General features: G+C 43.0%; 1 protein-coding gene across 1 annotated transcript in view; it reads left to right on the top strand.

The window, feature by feature from the left end:
* The window catches only part of LOC307178192 (uncharacterized protein), a 212164-nt gene that overhangs the window by 176492 nt on the left and 13325 nt on the right, over nucleotides 1-22347 (top strand). The window contains 1 exon segment of the mRNA XM_079906040.1: nucleotides 6329-6588. Within this exon segment, the coding sequence (XP_079762166.1) occupies nucleotides 6329-6588 (260 nt within the window).

Below are 22347 nucleotides of genomic sequence, written 5' to 3'. Positions count from 1 at the left end.
AGAGCAGAAATTGGTCATCTTCTGAATCAAAGTAGTTTAGGTTAGACGTTAATTTTCACGTTAATGTTTAATAGGTCATCTACAGGGGGCCATTTTGAATAGAAATTGCCCCTTCTTAATCATGTAGTGCTTATTACAGACTCTGTAGGGTGATTGCCATTAAATTAGCCATGTATTTGACTTCATCTTAGGGCCTTGAAGTTCATTTCTGTCTTGCTACAGGCCCTGGAGCCTCTCTCCTTTGTATGAAAGAAAGAGCTCTGTATAAATTAACCAGATTCAAAGAAGTCTTGTGTTTATTCTAGATGGTAATATAGTAAACTTGACTTTAATGAGGCCTATGTATTAACACTTCAGAAAACTCCCTAAACACAGATAAATACATATTTATACAGTCTCTTAGCTTTCTCAGAAGTCTCATTTTCTTCAAGAATCATGGGATTTCTGTTTATTAAAGTATCTCAAGTTTTAACTCTCCCCTGACGGCCACATTTCAAAGCATCAGCAATATCTGGCTCTCCATGAAAGTTACCACAAGAAGTAGAAAATAAGGAAAGAGAAAATGTAGAGATGGGAGTGCTGGGTGGTGACCTAGAATCACTCGGCAGGTAAGAGACTGTCTCGGCTTACATTGTGTGACAGATTCATGCCTCAGCCAAATTGAAGATTCTGTGTTTATGTATGTGTGGAATAGTCAAAACCATCTTAACTGCTGAGAGGCCACTTGACATTCATCCACCTTGGAAAATAGATATACCTTTCCTATCATTAATTTTACATCTCTTAAAATTTATTTGTTAGAGCTCTTTGAAGTGTTTTTTCTAAAACTTCCTTTTGCCTGAAGCAAAGCGATTTCCATAACCATCAAGGCAATGGTTATTTAATATTATCTATATTGAGCATTCTAGGTTTCCTAGTCTAGACCCTTTATTACCCATTTGTATCTCTGTTAAGATGGAGTTAGAACAATTTTCTAAAAAGAATTTTGGCTTTGCTCCTTGTCTACTCACTTTTTAAATTTAATTATTTATTTACTTTTGGCTGCACACGGGCTTTTTCTAGCTGCAGCGAGTAGGGGCTACTCTTCATTGTGGTACGCAGGCTTCTCATTGCAGTGGCTTCTCTTGTTGCGGAGCACGGACTCCAGTACTTGTGGCACGTGGGCTTCAGTAATTGTGGCACACGGGCTTAGTTGCTCCGTGGCATGTGGGATTTTCCCAGACCAGGGCTCGAACCTGTGTCCCCTGCATTGGCAGGCAGATTCTAACCACTGTGCCACCAGGGAAATCCTGTCTACTCACTTCTGAATAGATAAGGCTACCCTCATAATCAAGTGAGTGTCTTGGTAGATTCTATTGTATTCACAAGTTCTGAACCCTGCCTTCACCTCCATTGTCTCTTAAGGCCTCTGTATCTGTATTTAACAGGCAGCATAGGAGAGCTGTGTTTTAGGTTCTTGTCAGAGTTCAAACTCACTCTTATTACAGTATTTGCCTGAGATAAAGTGTTTAGGGAGGATTCCCTATGTTCTTATAGATGTTGAAATTTACCACTGAATCAAGCCAGATTAGTAGAGAGCTGGGGATCTAGACTGCATTGTATTTGACCCTTATTAGAATTGTTTTTACTGAATTACACTAATATCATCATCCTGTAGTAAGGGTTGTCATGAGAAACTATCCTCTTTAGATCTGTTATCAAAGTATTTATTCCATTATATATTTTTTTCTCTATGAAACCCCATAAAAAAATTCCTAACCAGTTTTGGATTCTCTTATGCATTAGTATGTAATTAACTGCCCCTCTGAATGGCTTATCTGACTAGACTTGTTTTCCATGTCAGATGTTTGAAACCTTAGAATCAAATTTAAGGATCTCCCGTAGAAAATGTGTGGGTCATCGTGGCTTGCGTTTTTCTGCCTTTGCTTCTAATTTATGTTCTCTAGCCTTAGATGTATTTTTATAAGCTTTGCTAAATCCTTTTCTAGAACACGGCAGGGTATAAATAAACCATCAGACGTTCCTAATTCTAGATTTTCTGTACAAGGACTAGTAGAGAATCTTAGTAACAACAGTCATCTGTATAGTGCTTACTATGTGCCAGGCTTTCAGTAAGGGTTAATACTGTTACTCTTCCCATTTCATAGGTGAGGAAACTGAGACATAGAGAGGCCGGCCCAGTTAGTATGGGGTGGAACTGGGACTCAAACCCAAGTAGCCTGGCTCCAGAGTCTTTGCCCTTTTCTACTCTGTTAATGCTGCTTCTCAAGTCTGAAAGTTAAGAATGACTTTTGAGAATACGCATTTCCTGTCTTCCCTGCCTGAAGCATTGTTGTGTATAAGCCAGTATAAATAAGTGAACTTAGAGGTTTTAAGATTATTGTGGATGATTATTTCATATTTGGCTATAAATAATTAAAAAAGTTTCTCTAGACTTGCCTTTTCTGTCCAATTAATGAAATCTGAGGCATTAGCATAATAGAATAAGCACATTTATATAAGTCTTTTCCACTGGAATTTTCCTCTGGAATTTTTTTCTCAAGTTCGTGAAATAAGAACCTAATTTAATATTTATGTTACCAGCCATAAATTTTTAAGTTGAGGGCAGCATGATCTGCTGAGTTACGTTAATTTGAATTGGGTGGTGGGGTTCTGTTTCTGCTACATCCACTGGTTCAGGACGTGACTGGGCAAATTTCTCTGTCATACTACTGTTCTGTCTTTATAGTAGACTTAATCGTGTTGTTTATCTGTGCTGAGGATTCAGTGGCGTATATGTGAAATCTTTGTGCTTCTCATTTTAAATAAAATGGTGGTATGATTAGAAATATTATGGGACTTCCCTGGTGGTGCAGTGGACGAGAGTCCGCCTGCCAATGCAGGGCACACAGGTTTGAGCCCTGGTCCGGGAGGATCCCACATGCCACGGAGCAACTAAGCCCGTGTGCCACAGCTGCTGAGTGCTCTGAAGCCCGTGGGCCACAACTACTGAGCCCACATGCCACAACTACTGAGCCCACGTGCCACAACTACTGAAGCCTATGCACCTAGAGCCCAAGCTCTGCAACGGGAGAAGCTACGGCAATGAGAAGCCCACGCACCGCAACGAAGAGTAGCCCCCACTCGCGGCAACTAGAGAAAGCCCACGCACAGCAATGAAGACCCAACAACGAAGACTCAATGCACCAAAAAATAATAAATTTATAAAAACAACAGCAATAAAGAAAAAAGAATAAAAGGGGAGCAGAGAACAGATACGACAAATAAAAAAGAAATGACAACAGTTCCAAACCTAACCATATCAATAAGTACATTAAATGTGTCTGAACGCCCCAGTTAAATGACAGAGATCAACAGGTTAGGAAAAAAAAAAAAAAAAAAAAAAAAAAAAATATATATATATATATATATATATATATATATAAAATTAGGGGAAAAGAAAACCAACCCTTGAATCCGTGGCTTTATTTCAAAGATTTGTCTTTTCGCTTTGATAGTCTTAGAGGAATTAGTAAAGAATACTCATAGAAGTGTCCAAACTTTAGTAATTACTATTTTTAGTACATGGAAAAGAAGTTTTCACCTTAGTTTTTCCATCTGTGAACAAGAGACCGTCATCATCAAAATCACCTGTGCTGCTTGTTAAAAATAAAAGTTCCTGGGCCCCACTTCTGACATAATGAATCAGAAAGTCTGGAATCTGCACTTTCAGTGGCTTTCCTGGTGTGTTAAAATGTTGATGCACATTATAGTTTAAGAATTACTGTTTCAGAGCTTGCCTGGTAAGAATTGTTTAGGAAGCTCTCAAATTTTGGGAAATACACTATTTTCTCGAGATCCTTATGGGGGCCTTATAAGACTAGCAGTACAGTAGATCCGAAACCAAATTTTCTGAGTCACCAAACACATAATGGCACCTTAAAATCATAAAAAGTTTCTATTTTCTTGTCATTAGCTTTGACTGGGCCTGATTTATCTTGGTCTCCATGTGAATTAGTGAGGCAGTGAAGGCCAGCTGATAGTAGTCCTAACAGATCACCCCTCAGGATAACTGAATTTGGACAGTGGAGATCCTTGCCCACTCTTCACTTCTAGTCCTGGAAAACATGCACTCATTTTCTCATTTCTCATAGGACTAAATTTTTCTGTTAAGATTTACAGTACGTATACCCTTTGATCCAGTGATTCTGTCTCCAGAAGTTTGTCCTGTTGCAGTGTTTTGAATTTGTGGGGGGACTCAAGCTATTTTCACAGAAGTATATATTTTGCGAATCTCGACAGGAATTTTTTTTTTTTTTTGGCCATTTGGTTAAATATGTACCAGCTATATGAGAGAAATAGTTTGAAGTAAAAAAAAAATATTTTGATAAGTATATTATTAAGCTGTATTACGTAGTTTATTTTAATATGTTTAACAACTTTACTACTATATAAAGGCAAATTTAGTTTTCCCAGTTAAGTGATGTGTAGTGTTCATTGTGTAGTAAAAAGCATAGTCTACAAATTTTAAATGACATGCTTTGGGGACTGAATATACAGATTAAAATTTAACTTTTAATTTAAATATCAATAAAAGCTGGACAGGGGATTGCTTTCCTGATGTGATACTTGGAGAAAGTTGTATTCTGCTCTTTTAAAAAATGAACTTGTTTATGTTTCATAATATTCACGCTTTGTTTCCAAATGAAAATCTAAGTGAGGAGGTTTCAGGCTGCTATTTATAAACACTTCCTCAGGAGCAAATTAGCCCCCCTCCCAACAAGCAACAAAACAAACTCATTTAAATTGGATAGTATCACTGTTCCCTTTTTTTAACCCTGGCATTTCAAATGCTACAAACATTTTGATATGAATAATACATGTATATATGTGCATTTCTATTAGAATAATGCAACCTATGAATGTGATAAAGATTATCTTGAGGTAAAATTTACCATTTTTATACTGTATTAACTTGTATCTCAGTGTTCTTTATGCTTTTTTGTTTTTTACCAGCACTGCATTTTGAGTGCAAATTAAATAATACATGATTAAGAAAATGTATATAAAACCATCAGGGTCACTTCTGGTGTTGAGCTGAATGATACGTGCCTTAAATGGCTAAATTATAAACCAGTTCATCTGCTTATGTAGAAACTCATGGGAAAAACCCTGGCCTAGTTTAAAGAAAATATTTTTGTATGTGTTTTAAATACAGAAATTGAAATGGGACTGATTGTTGCCTTTAATAACATGATACCACTGGAACAATTCATGCGTAAATGAATGCCACTATATAGACATTCTGAGAGGTGGATACCAGGATATTTATTGCCACTTTATAATGATTGCAAAAATAAATAGTAGGAAGGAGGGAGAAAGAGGCAACAGCCTAAATGTTCATCAATAGGACACTAGTAAATAATGATGCAGTGCTGCATATACAGTGGAAAATGGCAGCTGTATGTTCCAATATGGAAAGCAGCTTGAGGAGCAGTATATATACTATGAAACTGGTTTTGTATAAAATAAATATATATGTGTGGGAGCTCTCTGGTAAGATATATAGTGCACTGTTAATATGGCTATTTGGGGGATGGGGAGTTAAGGTGGGGTAGGGTTGGATGATAGGGGGAGACTTATTTTTATATTATACATTTCTAAATTGTGATGTGTCATTGATAATAAATTTTTCTTAGCCATGACCATGTATAAAATTATTTTTAAACAGCCACAAAAAAAAACGAGACCACTAAATTCAAGTGTCACCCCTTTTAGAAGCACTTCGTTATGTTCTCTCTTGAACAGTTTTTTTTATTATTTAGGTAATAGTACCTCTCATACTATATTGTAATAATTAATATTCTTTGAGCTCATTGAAGTCAGGCACTGTGTTGTTGTCTCTTTATTTCCAGGGCCTGGCCAGTGTCTCCATAGGAGATAGTTAATAAATATTTGAATGAAGAAAGAAGGTATGGGTGAAATATATGTAAGATGTGTTTCATGAATAATCCTGCTAATATTAAAGCAGTTAAAAACATTATTTTTATGTCCTGAGGCCATCGTAAGCAGTTGATTTTTACTGGCTTAAACTTTATTTTCCTTTTCCCAATTTCATTTTGAATTTGAGTCTTAGAACTAACCCACTTCAATTTATATTTAAATTCTTGGAAACATTAGAGATTACAGAATTATGGCTCTATTAACAATATATTGAGTCTAAATATCTTCTTAACGGCCAACTCTGCGTAAATCACTTAAGCATTGCCTTGATAATAAATCCAGCAGTTTGGCTTTCTGTATGGAGAAAGGTTACATTTAAACCTTCTTGCCATTGCCTTTTCATTAGGATTCTGATAATCCTGACCTTCGAGACCGGGGCTCTATTTATTGGCGCCTTCTCTCAACTGATCCTGTCATAGCCAAAGAAGTAGTCTTGTCTGAGAAGCCACTGATCTCTGAGGAGACAGATCTTATTGAGCCAACTCTGTTGGATGAGCTCATCTGCCACATTGGTTATTTGGCCTCAGTGTATCATCAGCCACCCAATGCTTCTGTGGAAGGAAGTCATGGAATCCATCGCAAACACTTGCCAGTACATCATGGGAGGTAAGCAGGTAAACTAGGTTTGAGTGAGAAGTGATTCTCTGTTTAGACGAAGTTGGTCTTCCTCAAGCTTTTATAGCCTAGAAAAATTTGCTATGCATTTGGCAAACCTACTCTGCTGCCCTGGAGGCTTCATCTGAATACTAGTGACCACACACAAACAATGGGTTAAAAGGCCCCTCTGTGTTCTAACCTCAGGGTAGGTAAGGTTGTGCCTTTAGAAAATTGTGGTGAAGATTTTCTAAATGGATAAAGTTTGAAAGTTGCTTAAGTCTCCAGAAAGATGAGGCTAGAAATTTTCCCAGAGTTGAAAACTTGGTAAAAAGCCTGTACAGGTGTACCACAGAGATAGTGCACTTCAGTTCCAGACCACTGCGATGAAGTGTCATGAAGTTTTTTGTTGTTGTGTTTTCAGTGCATATAAAAGTTGTCTATACTATACTGTAGTCTATTAAATGTGCAATAGTATTATGTCTAAAAAAATAGTCTACATACCTTAATTTAAAAATACTGTATTGCTGGGGCTTCCCTGGTGGTGCCGTGGTTGAGTGTCCGCCTGCCGATGCAGGAGACGCGGGTTCGTGCCCCGGTCCGGGAGGATCCCATATGCCGCGGAGCTGCTGGGCCCGTGAGCCATGGCCGCTGAGCCTGCGTGTCCGGAGCCTGTGCTCTGCAACGGGAGAGGCCACAGCAGTGAGAGGCCCGCGTACTGCAAAAATAAATAAAAAAATAAAAATACTGTATTGCTGAAAAATGCTTATCATCATCTGAGAATGCAGGGTTGCCACAAACTTTGAATTTGTAAAGACTGCAATATCTGCAAAGTGCAATAAAATGAGGTCCGCCCATGTATACATTTAGCTATTTTTATCCTTCACTGTAACTGAGCCTGCGCGTCCAGAGCCTGTGCTCCGCAACGGGAGAGGCCACAACAGTGAGAGGCCCGCGTACCACAATAAAAGAAATTATTTTCCAGCCTCCCACTGGAGACTGTAAAGTGATGTGTCATGTGACAGCCTCCAGGAACCCTTGTTGAAAGACAAGGTCTGCCCCCTCTTCTTCATCCTGCCCTGCTGCCGGGAGTGCAGGTGCCCTCACTCGAGGCTGTAGGACCAAGGCCGCAACTTAGGGATGGAAAGAGGGTGCTGGAGTGAGCCTGGGTCCCTGGCAACCTTGTGGATCAGAGCTTTCTTATAGCCTGGACCTCAGGCCTCCAGACTTCCACCTGAGAGATTAAAAACTAGGCTGCAAAAGCTCGGAATGTTTTGGGTTTCTTTGTGCAGCTGAATTGAATCTTACCTGAAGCTGAAGACCATGGTTGAGTATGTTGAGTTCTTACGGTTCTGACAATGAATTTGTCCTGGGCTACCTGAGCTCCGTTTGCTAGATCACCTGTCAGCCTTGGTCAGGGGTGTAAATGGAACCATGATAGTGCTGGGGATGGGCCTGAGGAGTCAGGATACCTAGGTCCTCAGCTGGCTCTGCTGATGCCAGTACGTTACATGACTTCATGCAAAGAATTCCCTTTCCCCGGGTCTCAGTTTCCTAATCTGGAAAATGAGACGTTTGAATCAGAAAACCGCTAAGGTCCTTTCCAACTGTGATGCTCATAGCTCTGGCTCAGATGGTTGACCTGGATCTCTCTCCCTTCCCAGCTCTGTCCTCTGAACTCCTCATGGCATTTCACTGGTCTCGCCCTTGGACCATGGTTAGGTTTTGCCTTGCATCTCTCTTCTCCTTGAAGTTCTCTGAGGTCAGGCGCTTGGGCTTCTTCCTGTCATACCCTTGACTAGCTTCTAGAATAGTGACTTGGGTATAAACAGTATTCAGTACACCTTTGTCAAATAGACGATCTCACACAGACACAGCTGGAATATGATCCCGGATCTTTCATGCCCTACTCCCCCGGCCCGCCCCCCAGCCCCAGCCCATGCTGGTTCCACTTTGACCCCGTGGAAGCTGGGAGGGAACAGCAGTCCACACCCACCTTCCCCTGCTGGAGCTTTGCCTCCCTTAGAGCTGCACCCACACAGGGTTTCCCTGCCCCAGCTTGTTGCTAATTTTGGTCTCTGTGGCTTGGTCCTCCTCTGCCACACCTTCCTGTGACTTCCTCAGGCCTCCATCTCCCAGCCAGGGACCGAAGGAAGGGAGATACCACTGAATGCCCTGGCGGGGGGGGGGGGGGGGGGGAGGGGTTCTTTGCTGAGGTCTTCTACGTCTTTCCTTTCCATTAGTTTATTCCTCCTCATTCTCATCCCTCCCAATCACGAGCTTTGTGAACATCATTCTCCTAGCGCAGACACCAAAAAGAGAAGGAACAGAGTGGGTGAGCAGCTTCCCCTGGGTTGCACAGCGTGAAGGTCTCTGTGGACAGTAAGTTTCTTGGTGGCCATCTTCCACAGAAGATGACAGAAAAGGGTAAGGACCCCAGTCCTGTAATGTTCCCATCCATCTTTGCTCCGTGAATATCATAATCTCTCTCTGTGGCTGGGAAATGCCCACCTTGGTTTGGCAGTAGGGTTTGGATCTTTTTGGGCATCTGAACCTTCCTCCACGCCCCTTCCCCTCTCTTTCTTACTGCCCACAGCTCATCAGTCTCCACCACAGGGCAATTCCAGTCCCTGCCTCCTGGTCTCTGCTCTCCTCTAGACCATGCTAGGGGCTGTCACCTACCCGGCATGACACCATTACCCTGCACAGTTGGTAGCCTCACTATTCTCATTCTAGAGGTGAGGACACTGAAGTTCAGAGACGTCCAGTGACTTGTCCAAGGTGACACCCCGGGTAACGTGTAGGACTGGTCTCTGAAATCATGTCCTTAGCCCCCAAGCCCAGGGCTCTCTCCTTTGCAGCCTACATGGGGTGGGGGCAGCCGTGCTTTCTTCCACTCTCCTGGGGAGTGGCTTTATTGAGAAGAGCACAAGCTCCACAGTCGACATAAATGGAGCACTGACTCTGTACCAGGCTTGGCTTGAACTCCTTCAATCCTCACCACACCCTATGCAGTGGGTACCACTACTCTCTTTGGTTTATAGCCAGGGAAACTGAGGCCCAGAGAGATGAGTGACTGATCCGAGTTAACATACCTAGTGGTTGACAGAAGTGTCAACTTGAACCCAGGACCGACAGCTTCAGTGCTGAAGAATGGTGCTGCCTTTCTGAAAGGAAAAGCACAGGTTTGAGAGAGCCATATAGGTCTGGGTTTGAAGCCCCACTTTGCCACGTCTAGCTGGTGCCGTCTCTCTCACCTGGGCCCCTAGATATGCAACGGGGGTGCTGCCCTGCAGTGTTGGGTTGTGTGGACACAAGAGAAGTATCTAGAGATAAAGCTCATTATAAAGTTCTGGCCCTGGGCGCAGGGTAGGGGCTCAGTCAACCCGAGTTCCTTTCTTTTCTTTCTAGGCTTCAGCTATGGTTCTCCGATCTCAGCCCACGAAGGAAGGATTTTAGATTACAGGAAAGAGGGTGTTCTACTGAAGTTGGAGCTGCTTGTTCCTGGTCCCAGGCAGCTTGCCCTTTTCATCTTCCTGGACCTCGCTCCGAGGGGCTGTGGGAGAGACTGTACCCTGTGTCTCGCTCTCTGTTTTACAGCCTGAAGTTTAATCTTCTCCCCTCCCTGCCCACCCTGGTGTCCCCTTTCCACCTCCCTAGCACACTGCCCGTGGGTTTCTACCATGGAAAGGCCCTACTGCCTGAACTCCTATCTGCTTCCTGTGGTTAATATTGGGGCAGGTTCTTTGAGTGAGAACATCTGTCTGAGTCACTGTGCCCTCCGTGGCTCCCACTGACTCAGCATTGGGCTTCCCTTCCTGTCCCCATTCCCCCCTCCCACAGGTGAGCTTCTCCCTGCTCCACTCTGACCACCGGCTCCTCCTTTACCAGCCGCTCAGAGCCTCTGAGAGAGGGCAGGGCTCAATTTCAAGGCTCCACTCCTTTTGAGCACCTGCTCTGAACCAGGCCCTGTGCTAAGCATTTTCTGTGCATTATCTTATTTGAGTCTCAAAACATCACTGTGTGGTCACGGTTAGTTACTAACTGTTTCCTCTTGGAGGCTCAGGGAGGTTAAGGAGGTTAATTTACCCCAAATCGCAGAGCTAGGCAGAGCCATGACTCAAACCCATGTCTGGCGGACTCCAGATCCCAGGTTCTTAAACACACTGTCGTGTGCGATATTTGGTCCTGTAGCAGAGGGAAAGACAGACAAGAGTCCTTCTTGCTGGGAGAATTTGAATACCCCATCACACACTCAACTTTGGGGGAAAATTTGGCTCCTGGGCACCCACTTAGAAGTCAAAAGTTGCCCTGGAATTTCCCAGAGACCAAAGAAGGCCACCATGTGTGGGAGGGAGGAAGTGTGAATTTCCAGGGGCTGGAGGGGTTCTCAGTGCTTGGAGTCCAGTGGTGCTGGGCAGTCCAGTGGTGTTCTCCTGTAATCTAAGATCCTTCCTTCGTGGAGGAGTGGTTCTCATCTCCTCGGAGGTCTGGGTTACTTGGACTGGGCTGTTCATTCCCTAGCAGACCTTCACAGAGGGCCCTGTGTGTACTCACACTCTACCACCAAGGCTCTCTGGGTAGTAAAAGAGGCAGAAGTGGCAACAAGTATTGGCATGGCTGGTGACAAGGGCTATGGTGGAAGCAGGCAAAGAAGGAAGGCTTTGAGGAAGGCTCTGAAGAAGGGCAAGGACCCACTCTTCCCAAGGTCTCGTGTAGAGTGATGGAAGGTCAGAGAGTGCTGGGTTCAAATCCAGGCTCTGACGCTTCTGACCTAGGGGACCTCCAGCAGATTTTCTCTGAGCTTCAGTTTTGCCATCATGAAATGGGGATAATCCTGTCTACGTCACTGGAGTGTAGTGCCTGGTAAATAAGGCGGGTGTTTTTTTTTTTTTTGATTGATTGATTTTGGGCTGCGTTGGGTCTTCATTGCTGCATGCGAGCAGGGGCTACACTTCGTGGGCTTATTGCGGTGGCTTCTCTGGTTGCAGAGCATGGGCTCCAGGCGCATGGGCTTCAGTAGTTGCAGCACATGGGCTCAGCAGTTTTGGCTCGCAGGCTCTAGAGCGTAGGCTCAATCGTTGTGGTGCACGGGCTTAGTTACTCCACAGCATGTGGGATCTTCCCAGACCAGGGCTCGAACCTGTGTCCCCTACATTGGCAGATGGATTCTTAACCACTGTGCCACCAGGGGACTCCAATAAGGCGGGTTTTAAAGCCCTGAGAGGTATCAGATGCTACTCTCTGTTTCCATTCCCACCTTGTCCTGTCATCAAAAAATACTTGCAGGAACAATCTTCCCAGCAGCCATGGTTGCTGTCAAAGTCAATGGCTTGATCCTCAAGTTAGACAGTAACTCTGAGCTCTACTCTTGGCCTGATCACAATCTCTTTTAGATAAGAGATTGAGGTGAATTGGGGGTCACTCCCATACCTCTTCTTAAAAACAAAGCAAAAGAAAACAAAACAAGCAAACAAAAAAAACCCCAAAACTAAAAATGGCGTTACAATGTCAATTGATGGGGAATTGGGAACTTTAACTCACAAAGATGCTACTTAACCCTCAAAACTGGGAGGCTTTACAGGCTGGGTTAAGAACCCAGATTCGAGACCCAGACTATCTAGGTTTGCTTCTTGGCTCCATGATGTTCAAGCTGAATGAACTTGGACACTTTTCTTATAATGCCCAGTATCCTTGCATTGGGCCTTATCTTCCTCAGCTGAGAATGGAGATCCTAAGAGTACTACTAGGGTCTTCCTCCTGGAGAACATGTGAGGCCAATATAAGATAGCATGTGTCAGGAGCTAAGCACAGATCCTGGATTATAGGAAGCTCTCAGAAAACATTAGCCGGTCTGTTACTGCTTGGAAACTGCGGTTTAGCCTTAGAGAGTGGCAGTGCTGGCCGGGACTCTGGGGTTATCTAGATACATGGTTTTCACCTGGGGGGCTCCAGGGTGTGTGGACGTGTCCCAGGAGCCCCTCGTCAGATTCCAGAGAGGAGTAGGCAGGCCCATCTATCCTCTGCCTCTGCCCCTGCCCCCATCTGTTGCATAGCTTGGGGTTCCCCGTAAAAGTTGTTTGGATAAAAGTGTGTGTGTGTGTTGACAGGGTTGGGGGTGGGTGGTTCTATTGTTTTTTTTTTAGAAGTTTGAAATCTACAGATTTGTGTCAGTGATTTCCAGCTCCCTCTACCCCATGAGGACCTTTGACTATTTTTTCATCATGAACTCCATGGTTTGAAGAGTTTGGTCTACCTCCAAACTACATGTATTTAGCAATGACGTTTGAGATTTTTAGCTCTGGTTAAGGTATTTTGGGAAGACCTTTGGCAACACTTACAATTAGGAATCGTCATTGTCTATTTCAGAGTCTGAGAAGAGACTGGGGCCCTAGGCCTGGGACTTGGGTCCCCTCCACTCCTTTTCCTACAGGGGACCACGTCTTCTGAGCACCTTCTATGAGCATCATCTTATTTAACTTTCACAAGCATCCTTTGCTCCGATCTTCATTTTAGACTCAGAGAACAGAGCAAGGAGGCATGGGCGGGGGTTTTTATTGGTGGTATGTATCACTGCCCAGTATCACTCATTTGATAAATGGTTTTCAAAGTCCCAGCCCACTGAAGCTTTATTTATTTTCTGCATGAAAACTAGAGGCTTGTAGGATCTGTCCACTTTTTTCCAAATCGTCCCAACTCTTCTAAACATTTCACTGTTATTTGGAATTCATTAATTGGTTCCCTATGTTAGCAGAGCTATGCAGGAAGGTACAGATGAGAGAACTGTGTTAAGCCACAAGTGGTCTGTGTTTGATTTCATTACTTGCATCTTCTCCACGATTCCACGCTACAGTTTATTCACACATACACATGAGCATACTCCAAGGAATACATGCTCAGAAACAAGGTCCGCAGCAGAACCCCAGACATATACAGTCCACAACACGTCTGTTCTTCGAGGCATAAACATGGAAGCGGATGCACACACAGAGACGGTCAGATACTCGGACTCTTATATGTATCCAGATACAAAGAACCATAGCTACACAGCATGCACACACATACACGTACACCCTAATTGAAATGAGTTCTCTCTGAAGCCCGTTTGACCAGATGTCTTTGGAAGGAAGAAGGGATATAGGATTTACAAAAAGGAAAATTGCAACGATAACAGGGTAAACTTACATGCTCACTAAACTGGCAAAAAAAAAAAAAAGTTGGAGGGGAGTTGAATAATGACACCCAATGCTGAGGACTACTTTTTATAAAACAAGCGTCTTTATACATTGCCACTAACAAAGAAATGGTCGCTTTTTTGGGAAACATCTTTCTTATCGCTCCAGTAGTCAGATGTGTTTATACTCTCTTTTGCTGTAATTCCACTTCTAGGAAGTTAATCTAAAGAAAAACATCAACAAGAAGAAAATTTGACTTATAGAAAAGTAGCCACAACACAGTTACTTAGGAAATAGTGGTAGCCAGATAAATATCTACAATTAAATCCCGTTATCTCAGTTTGAGGCAATCTTTTCCAGCCACATCACAATGACAATTATGAAGACTAGGGAACATCACAGAAAATATTTATGATAAAGTCAGTGAAAAAGAAGAGCACAAAACTGGGAGTTCACTGTGGATGGGATGAGATGAAGATTTGTCTACAAAGAGCTAAACAATGGAAAGTGAGAAACGAACAGTTCTTTGAGAGAGATATGACTATTATTGATTTGGTTTTTTGTTTGTTTACTTTAATGTTGTTATAATTAAGATTTCTGTTCCCAAAGCTATCTGTAATATAAAAAACCCAATGTAAGCCAGCCTGACAACTGCAGTAAAGATTTAACCCACTCGCGGATAATGGACCCTTAGCAACTGCTATGTTCGAGGGGCTGTATACACAGACATGTGCATCTCTAAGAATGCCATGTGTACATTGGACTTGGTCAGCCTCCCAGCCTCAACCTACAAGAGTCTTAAATGACAAGCTAAGAATTGTCCATGGTGCTTCACAGGCCTAAGGCTCACCTCTGTTATTCTTCCAAGCCCTAAACTTGAATATTTTCAGGTGATCTATTTAATACAAATATCTGAACTTGCAGCTCTTGATCCTTGGAGATAAGACTCCAGTTGGTGAAAAAAGTTATTCAGTAGGGCCAGAGACCAAGTAAGGTCTAGGCTTTCCATGAACTAGCTCTGTGACCTTTGACCAAACTTGTTAGCATTCACTGAAAATTGACCGCTTTGGGTGCTGTGGTGGATGCCCTACACCAGAGGTCCTCAACCTTCAGGAGCGCCAGAATCACCTGGAGGGGGTTTCTTGTTGATACAGAGGTTACTGGGCCTCACACCCTGTGATAAGACTCAGTAGGAGTGGAGTGGGGCCCAGGAATTTGCATTCTAACAAGCTGCCAAGTGATGTTGAAGCTGCTGACCCAGTGTGGAGGGCCACTTGCTCTACATAGATTTTGCTCAAAATAACCTTGCAAATGAAGGGCCTTAAATATTACTCCCATGAACTAAGAGGATAGAGAACTTGAGTGACTTAATCTTGGTAATAAGATTACCTCCTGCTCTTTCAAGAACTGAAATATGGAATTGATGAGACAATCCAGATACTAGTCATTTGCTCTGATGTGAATACCAACACACACGCACGCACACACACATACACACACACACACACACACCTCTTCCCCTCTATTATGGAGACCCACTGCCAGCCTGCCTTCTTTTTCAGTATGAACTATCTCCAGGGGTCAGTTTTCTGTTTGTTTTTTGTTTTGTTTTTCAGTCAATGAGAATGAACTGACTTAGATGGTCAACTTAGAAACTTAGATGGTCAACTTAGAAACATGCATGGTTCCTGCTGTCACCAGGGATCCTCAGCAAAGTGACAGCAGGCACTGCTAGTGACTCCGCAGATGACCCAGGCTTTGTGGTCTCAGGCTTATCAGTGTATCCACTGTGCTGCCTGGGTGAGCTGGGTGCTGGGGGCATGCAGAAGAGCTACTGCTTTGCAGCTGTGTGCCAGCAGTCCATCTCTGTGCATCTCAGCTGTAGTATGAGGAAAATAACACTGACCTTCATCAGGTAGTGGTGAGGGTTCAATGAGCTGGCCGTGTAAAGAGCACAGACTGGTACCCAACAGAGATTTTCCTGGGACTTGATGAAATGGCTCCAAACTTGACATAAAAGAGTAAGAGGGTGAAAATAGCCAGAACACTTCTGGTTGAAACACAAAAAAACAACAAAAAAAAGAGAGGGGAGCCTTTCTTAACCAGATACCATGGCTCATTACGGTCAATGCAGGGATAAAGTAGGTGACCAATAAAAAGAAAGTCCATAAACAGAACCACGTATGTAGGATGCTATGGTATGTGATATGGCTTGTATGTCACATCAATTCAAAAATTAGGCCTGGAAAAATGGCAGTCCATATGGAAGAGAAGATTAAATTGGATCTTACACCATATGCAAAAATCAACTGCAGATGGTTAAATGTTAAAAATACGCCCCTGGGGCTTCCCTGGTGGCACAGTGGTTGAGAGTCAGCCTGCTAATGCAGGGGACACGGGTTCGATCCCTGGTCTGGGAGGATCCCACGTGCCGCGGAGCAACTAGGCCCGTGAGCCACAACCACTGAGCCTGCGCGTCTGGAGCCTGTGCTCCGCAACAAGAGAGGCCGCGACAGTGAGAGGCCCGCGCACTGCGGTGAAGAGTGGCCCCGCTTGCCACAACTAGAGAAAGCCCTCACACAGAAACGAAGACCCAACACAGCCAAAATTAATTAATTAATTAATAAACTCCTACCCCCAACATCTTCTTAAAAAAAAATATGCCCCTGAAAATTTTTATAGAAAACCTTAATAGAAATATCTTTTGAACTTTGGAGAAGGGAAAGATTTCTTAAACAAGATACGAAAATGTTGACTCTAAAAGAAAAGAATGATACATTTTCTGTATTAGAATTAAGAGTTTTCTTTCTTAAAAAGACAACTTGAAAATAAGCTACAGGTACTTCCCTGGTGGTTCAGTGGTTAAGACTCCACGCTCCCAGTGCAGGGGGCCTGGGTTCGATCCCTGGTCAGGGAACTAGATCCTACATGCTGCAACTAAGACCGGCGCAGCCAAATAAAGAAAGAAAGAAAAAAGAAAATAAGCTACAAATCGTAGACTATATGGCAATCCACATCCTAACAAAGGATTATATAAGAATGTATCAAGAGCTCCTTGATATCTGTGAGAGACTCTATTCTTGTTTAAAATGATTCAGAATATATTGTCCTACATCATTGGCTTTGTGCTTGGCCATGTAACTTCCTTGAGCCAACAGAATGTGAGCAGATAGGACATGTGTCATAGCTTAGCAGAAGCTTTAAAAGCATTGCAAGTTTCTTTTTCCTGGATCCTCTGCCAGGAGAATGACATATCCTAAACAAGAGCTGTTCCTTTAGCCTGAGCCCAGGAGTGGGAAGATATGGGGCAAGGACCTGACCCACAGGTTGGAGCAGAGATGCAACTGACCTGCAGACTTGAAAGCAAAAAGGAATGTTTCTTGTTATAAGCCACCGATCTGGGGGATGAGGTGGGGGGGGTTGTTATGGTAGCGAAAGCTGACCAATATGGAAACTAGTACCTAGCAGTGGGGTGCTGTGCTACCCAAAGAATAAAATGTGTGGTTTTGGCTTTGGGGCTGAGTGGCAGGCAGGGAAGTAACTACTATAGGGGGCTGGAAAACCAGCAAGCTATGTAATGTAATAGTTAAACATTTGGAAAAACTGTCACATGATCATTCGGAAGGCAGAAAATATACTTACCGAATTTATGGCTTTGGGAGAAGAAGTTTTGGGACAGAATGTTGTTGGTGTGAGTTACTTGTTACTAAGTACATTTCATCAGATACAAGAAAGAGGTGACAGCAGATAAGACTGGCTCATTTTCAAGCAGAATTGAAAGAGAACATAGAAAGTGTAGAAATTGTAGAGTTTGAATGATGGAAAGGTGCAATCATCTGTTATGTCAGCCTCTGCAGCCTGCAAAATATTCTCAAAATAGAAACTAGCTTTAGGGGCAATATCAAAACAAAGGCATGACCTGGGGTCAAGACCAAATCAAGAACATGACTGTTACTCCCTTTGTTAAGACCTCTGAGGAGATTTAGATAGTCCCAGGGAATCCTGCCAGTTGGACAACGTCACTTCTTAGAAAAGAAACTGAATCTCATTAATCCTGATAGCGTCCAAATACTTGGAGTTATATCTAGAGAAGGACGGAGAGGCATGTCTCAAAGCGCATGTTGTGGCCACTGACACTTGAATTGGCTACTGACCTTTCACAAAAAGTTTTTGAGAGTTCCATCACCGAAAGCGCTGCTGGTCTGGATTGAATAAGACTGACGCTTTAGGACATAAAACGGTCTCGAGCCCCAGACTTTACAGGCAGGAAGCAGACTGATGATATTGATAAGAAAAACACAGACACCCAGAAGAAAAATGATGAAAAACAGGAACAGATATTTCACAGAAGAGGGCACACTTAATGATTGATGTGATGGACAAGTGAAGAAATGTTTAACCTCATTACTGTTCAGGGCAATGCAAATCCAGACAAGAAAGAGATCGCAATTCAAAGTAATTTGACTAGCAAAAACGGGAAACTCTGATGATATCAAGTGTTGGAGAGAACATGGATCTACATGATCTCTTACACATGGTTGGTATCTTCAGGCAGCTACTTTAGAAAATGATTGAAAGTTTACTCAAAACAGTGACTATCCTAAACCAGCAATTGCACTTTTTCATATAGACATAGTAGAAGTCTTGCTCGTACAAAAATGTTCATAGCTGCACTGTTTACAATGGCGAAAATCTGGGAAAAACCTCAAATGCCCATCAAGAGAGAGTGGATGAATAAATAGGAGCATACTTAACCAATGGAATATTATACAGCAGTTAAAATGAACTGCATTGGCACAGTCTGTAATATGGATATATATTAATAGAATACTACTGGCCAAAAAGTAAGTGCCTACAATTATAAACACTATGATACTCTTTATAAAGTAAAAATATATATACTTTTAGAAACACACAGAGATTAAGATAAGCAAGGGAATTTGGGTTGTTGGTTACCTTGAGTTGAAGGAGTCAGGAAAAATAATATAGAGGGAAAATATGATTAGAAGCAGGTTATTGTCAAGGTTCTAGCTTTTGTTTGGAGTGGTGGTTCACATGGGTTTGTGGCATTATCAAGAAGAGCTAGAACTTTAAAAAAGAGGGATTGTTTTGATTGCTTTTTTAAACATTTATTTATTTAATTTCTTTGGCTGTGTCAAGTCTTAGTTGCGGCATGCGGGATCTTCATTGTGGCATGAGGGATCTTTTGTTGTGGCGTATGGGCTCTTCATTGCAGTTCACGGGCTTCTCTCTAGTTGTTTTGCATGGGCTCCAGAATGCGTGGGCTCAGTAGTTGCGATACATGGGCTTAGTTGCCCCGTGGCAAGTGGGATCTTAGTTCCCCGTCCAGGGATTGAACCTGCGTTCCCTGCACTGGAAGACGAATTCTTAACTACTGGCCCACCAGGGAAGTCCCTTGATTGCTTTTTTATATTTTATTTTGTTTTTAATTGAAGTATAGTTGATTTATAATGTTGTGTTAGTTTCAAGTGTACAGTAAAGTGATTCAGTTATACATTTATATAAATGTGTGTGTATGTATATATGATTGTTTTTATTTAAGTCATAGACTATTAGAGTTAAAAGCATCCTTAGAAGTCAGTTAGTTCTACTTCCTTATTTCCCAAATGAGAAAACTGAGGACCAGATTGGAGAAGTGACTGACCCAAGTTACACAATTCCTGAGCGATGCAACCCAGCCTGCTCCTCTTGTAATCCTCCTACCTCAGTACTGACACGCTGAAGCCAAGGCTTCATCCTCTTTTACTCTGCCCCACATCTAACCCATCCATCAGTTCTGCTCCGCTCTGACACACCTGGGTCCATCTGCTTTGCACAGTGCCCACCCCACCCCACCCCCAGGAGCCAAAGCCAGCCTCATCTCCCACCTGGACTTCAGCCAGTGCCTCCTGACTGATCCTCCTACATTCTCTCTTACTCTCCAAAACACCTGTTTCCTGTACAACTGAGAGAGGAATCTTTTTTTTAAAAAAAAAAAAAAGTCAGTTCTTATCTCTGAATTTCTCAGCTGTCTTCCCAAAGCACTTAGAATAAAATTCAGACTCGTAGTGGCCTCCCAGGCTTCACCTGAGCTGGTCCCTGCCTTCCTCTCAGGCTTCATTTCCTACCATTGCGCCCCAAGTTTAATACGCCACTCTCACTTTCTTTCTGGAATATTCCAGGCTGGTCTCTGCATGTAAGAGATGCTGCCAGTAGCCAGCTCACATGCCTTAGCTAGGCCTTCCGTCTCAGTGCACATAAGCTGCCTTCAGCCATGGAAGATCACTCTGTCCATGAGCAGGACAGGACAGAAGTGCCGGGGAGCAGGCCTCACCAGTGAGAGACAGGAAGTAGAGTATAAATACCCCAACTCCCTTGCTCCTAGGTGAGATAACTCAGCTGTGTCTCAGCTGTGTGCTCTGTACTGTTTCCCAAAGTGTCCCTGGGGAGCCGGCCCCACGACTCACAAAGGAGCTGGCCTGATAACAGTTCTTTATCAAGTCCTTGTTTTGCTCTCCTGTTCCCTTACTCATCTTTCCTGCACCTCCCAAATAGATTACTTTCTTTAAATCTTTGTCTTGGGTCTTATTCAGAGGGTAGTGTTAAGATACCACATTAGGCCTTTGCACTCACCATTCTCTCTGCCTAGAATATTCTACCCCTCCAGGTCTCAGCTCAAATGCCAACTCTTTAATTTCCCTTCTGGTCATATCCCATTGTTATATGTCTTCATTGACTTATCCTATTAGAAATTATCTTGTTTATATAATTAACTGAAAAATTATGTCTCTCCCAGGGGGTTAGCTCTACAAGGCAAGTGCCTTGTGTATCTTGGTTCCCAGCACATGGGAGAGTGATTGGCACATAGTAGGCACCCTTTAAATATCTGTTGACTTAGTTAATGAGTATTTTTTGCCGGGAGGGATGTCAAATACTGCATCAAGAGTAAGATTTACAGTAGCTGTTTGAATATATGCATTTCTAATTGGCAGACAAATTGCTGGCATGTAAATGGATACTGCAATTGTGTTTTTGAGTGGTTGATTCTCTTTAGTGAGTTACCCTGTTTCCAACTACTTTAAAGTGCTCTCAGTTGTTGTGCTAATTACAAATCCTGATAAACTCTCCATTAACGTGTATCTTCGAAGTACCTTCAACGCGATAATACTGTTAGAAGGATTTATATATGGTTGGAAGTAAGAGAACCACATTTATTTAATAACAGTCTTAAATTCAGCTCGCCTTTCCACTGATGTACCTGAATAAGTGCAACTGGACTACACTTACCTGCTTGCTTATTTACACAGGTGGGATGTTGGCAGAGGCTTGCCCTGGGGAAGTAGAGATGTGGAGGCCAGAAAGAAATTCCATACACAGTCTTGGAGAAAACTCATTTCTTATGTGGCCTTGGCCCATCTCATGCTCACCTGGCATAAACCTGCTTCAGCATGGGACAAGCAGTCTTTGGACCCATAGGGCCCAACCCTTTCCTGGGGCATTTGGGTGGAGGCATGTGTGTGTGTGTGTGTGTGTGTGTGTGTGTGTGTGTGTGTGTGTAGTGTTAATTTCTGTGCACCTTGATTTCCTCATTTGTCAAATATATAGATTTATAGTAACTATTCCATACCTTGTTGTGAAGCTTAAATGAACACATGGGTGTAAGGGACCAAAGAAGCCACAAATAGTTGTGAACACATAAGGGACTATTTTTGTAACTATTGTTGGAGACAGTCCTGTCTATGTGGGACATGGGACATGACTCAGTAGTCAAGTTGTAGCTGCTAGGCCCCATGAAACGGCCTGAACATTATGGAAGAATGCAAAACTCAGTCTCAGAGTTGGGATGAGACATTGTGGAAAGGCAGGATTTTCAGACTCCTGGAAGGTTGTACAGTTAGGAAAATGGCCTGAGGGGGCTGGGACTGCCTAAGGGAACTTCTTAGCCCGTGTGTGTGTGTGTGTGTGTGTGTGTGTGTGTGTGTGTGTGTGTGTGTGTGTGTGTGTGTGTGTGTGTGTGTGTGTGTGTGTGAGAGAGAGAGAGAGAGAGAGAGAGAGAGAGAGAGAGAGAGAGAGAGAGAGAGAGAGCGCGCGCGTGTGTGGATCTGAATGTGAAGGCTTAGATTTTAGGTAAAAACACAGGGTAGATGAGGTTAAAGTCTCAGGATAATGAAGCAGGACCTGATGGGGCCTTCCTGGGACAGCCCTCCCCATGTCCTGGCCTGCCTCTTGTTTGTGGAAAAGCTTTCGTCTCCCAGGCCTCTGCTGGTCACAAAAGGGTGGCTCAAGAGTTAATGATTGGAAGAATGTGAACATGTATAACAAAAGACTGCAGTTGGGTCAGGAGAACAGGTAATAATTTAAACAATAGATCAGCCATACAGTAGAGTCATAGAATCTTTAGTTCTTCCCTGAAGAACATAAATGACAGTACCTGACACACATTCCTGAGCTGTTTCACAGATACTAAAACCCCCACCAGATGGAAGGAGTTAACTGCATGATGACCATGTACATGTAGCCCCCAGACCAGTTGGAACCAGAAGGTTGATGATGTTGACTCCAGAATGCATCACCACTATCAGTCAGAAGGATGTCT

This window comes from Stenella coeruleoalba (assembly GCF_951394435.1).
Source record: "Stenella coeruleoalba genome assembly, chromosome: 19".
Lineage (NCBI taxonomy): Eukaryota > Metazoa > Chordata > Mammalia > Artiodactyla > Delphinidae > Stenella > Stenella coeruleoalba.
Note: the sequence above shows the minus strand (reverse complement) of the source record. Positions and strands in the feature narration are given on the sequence as shown.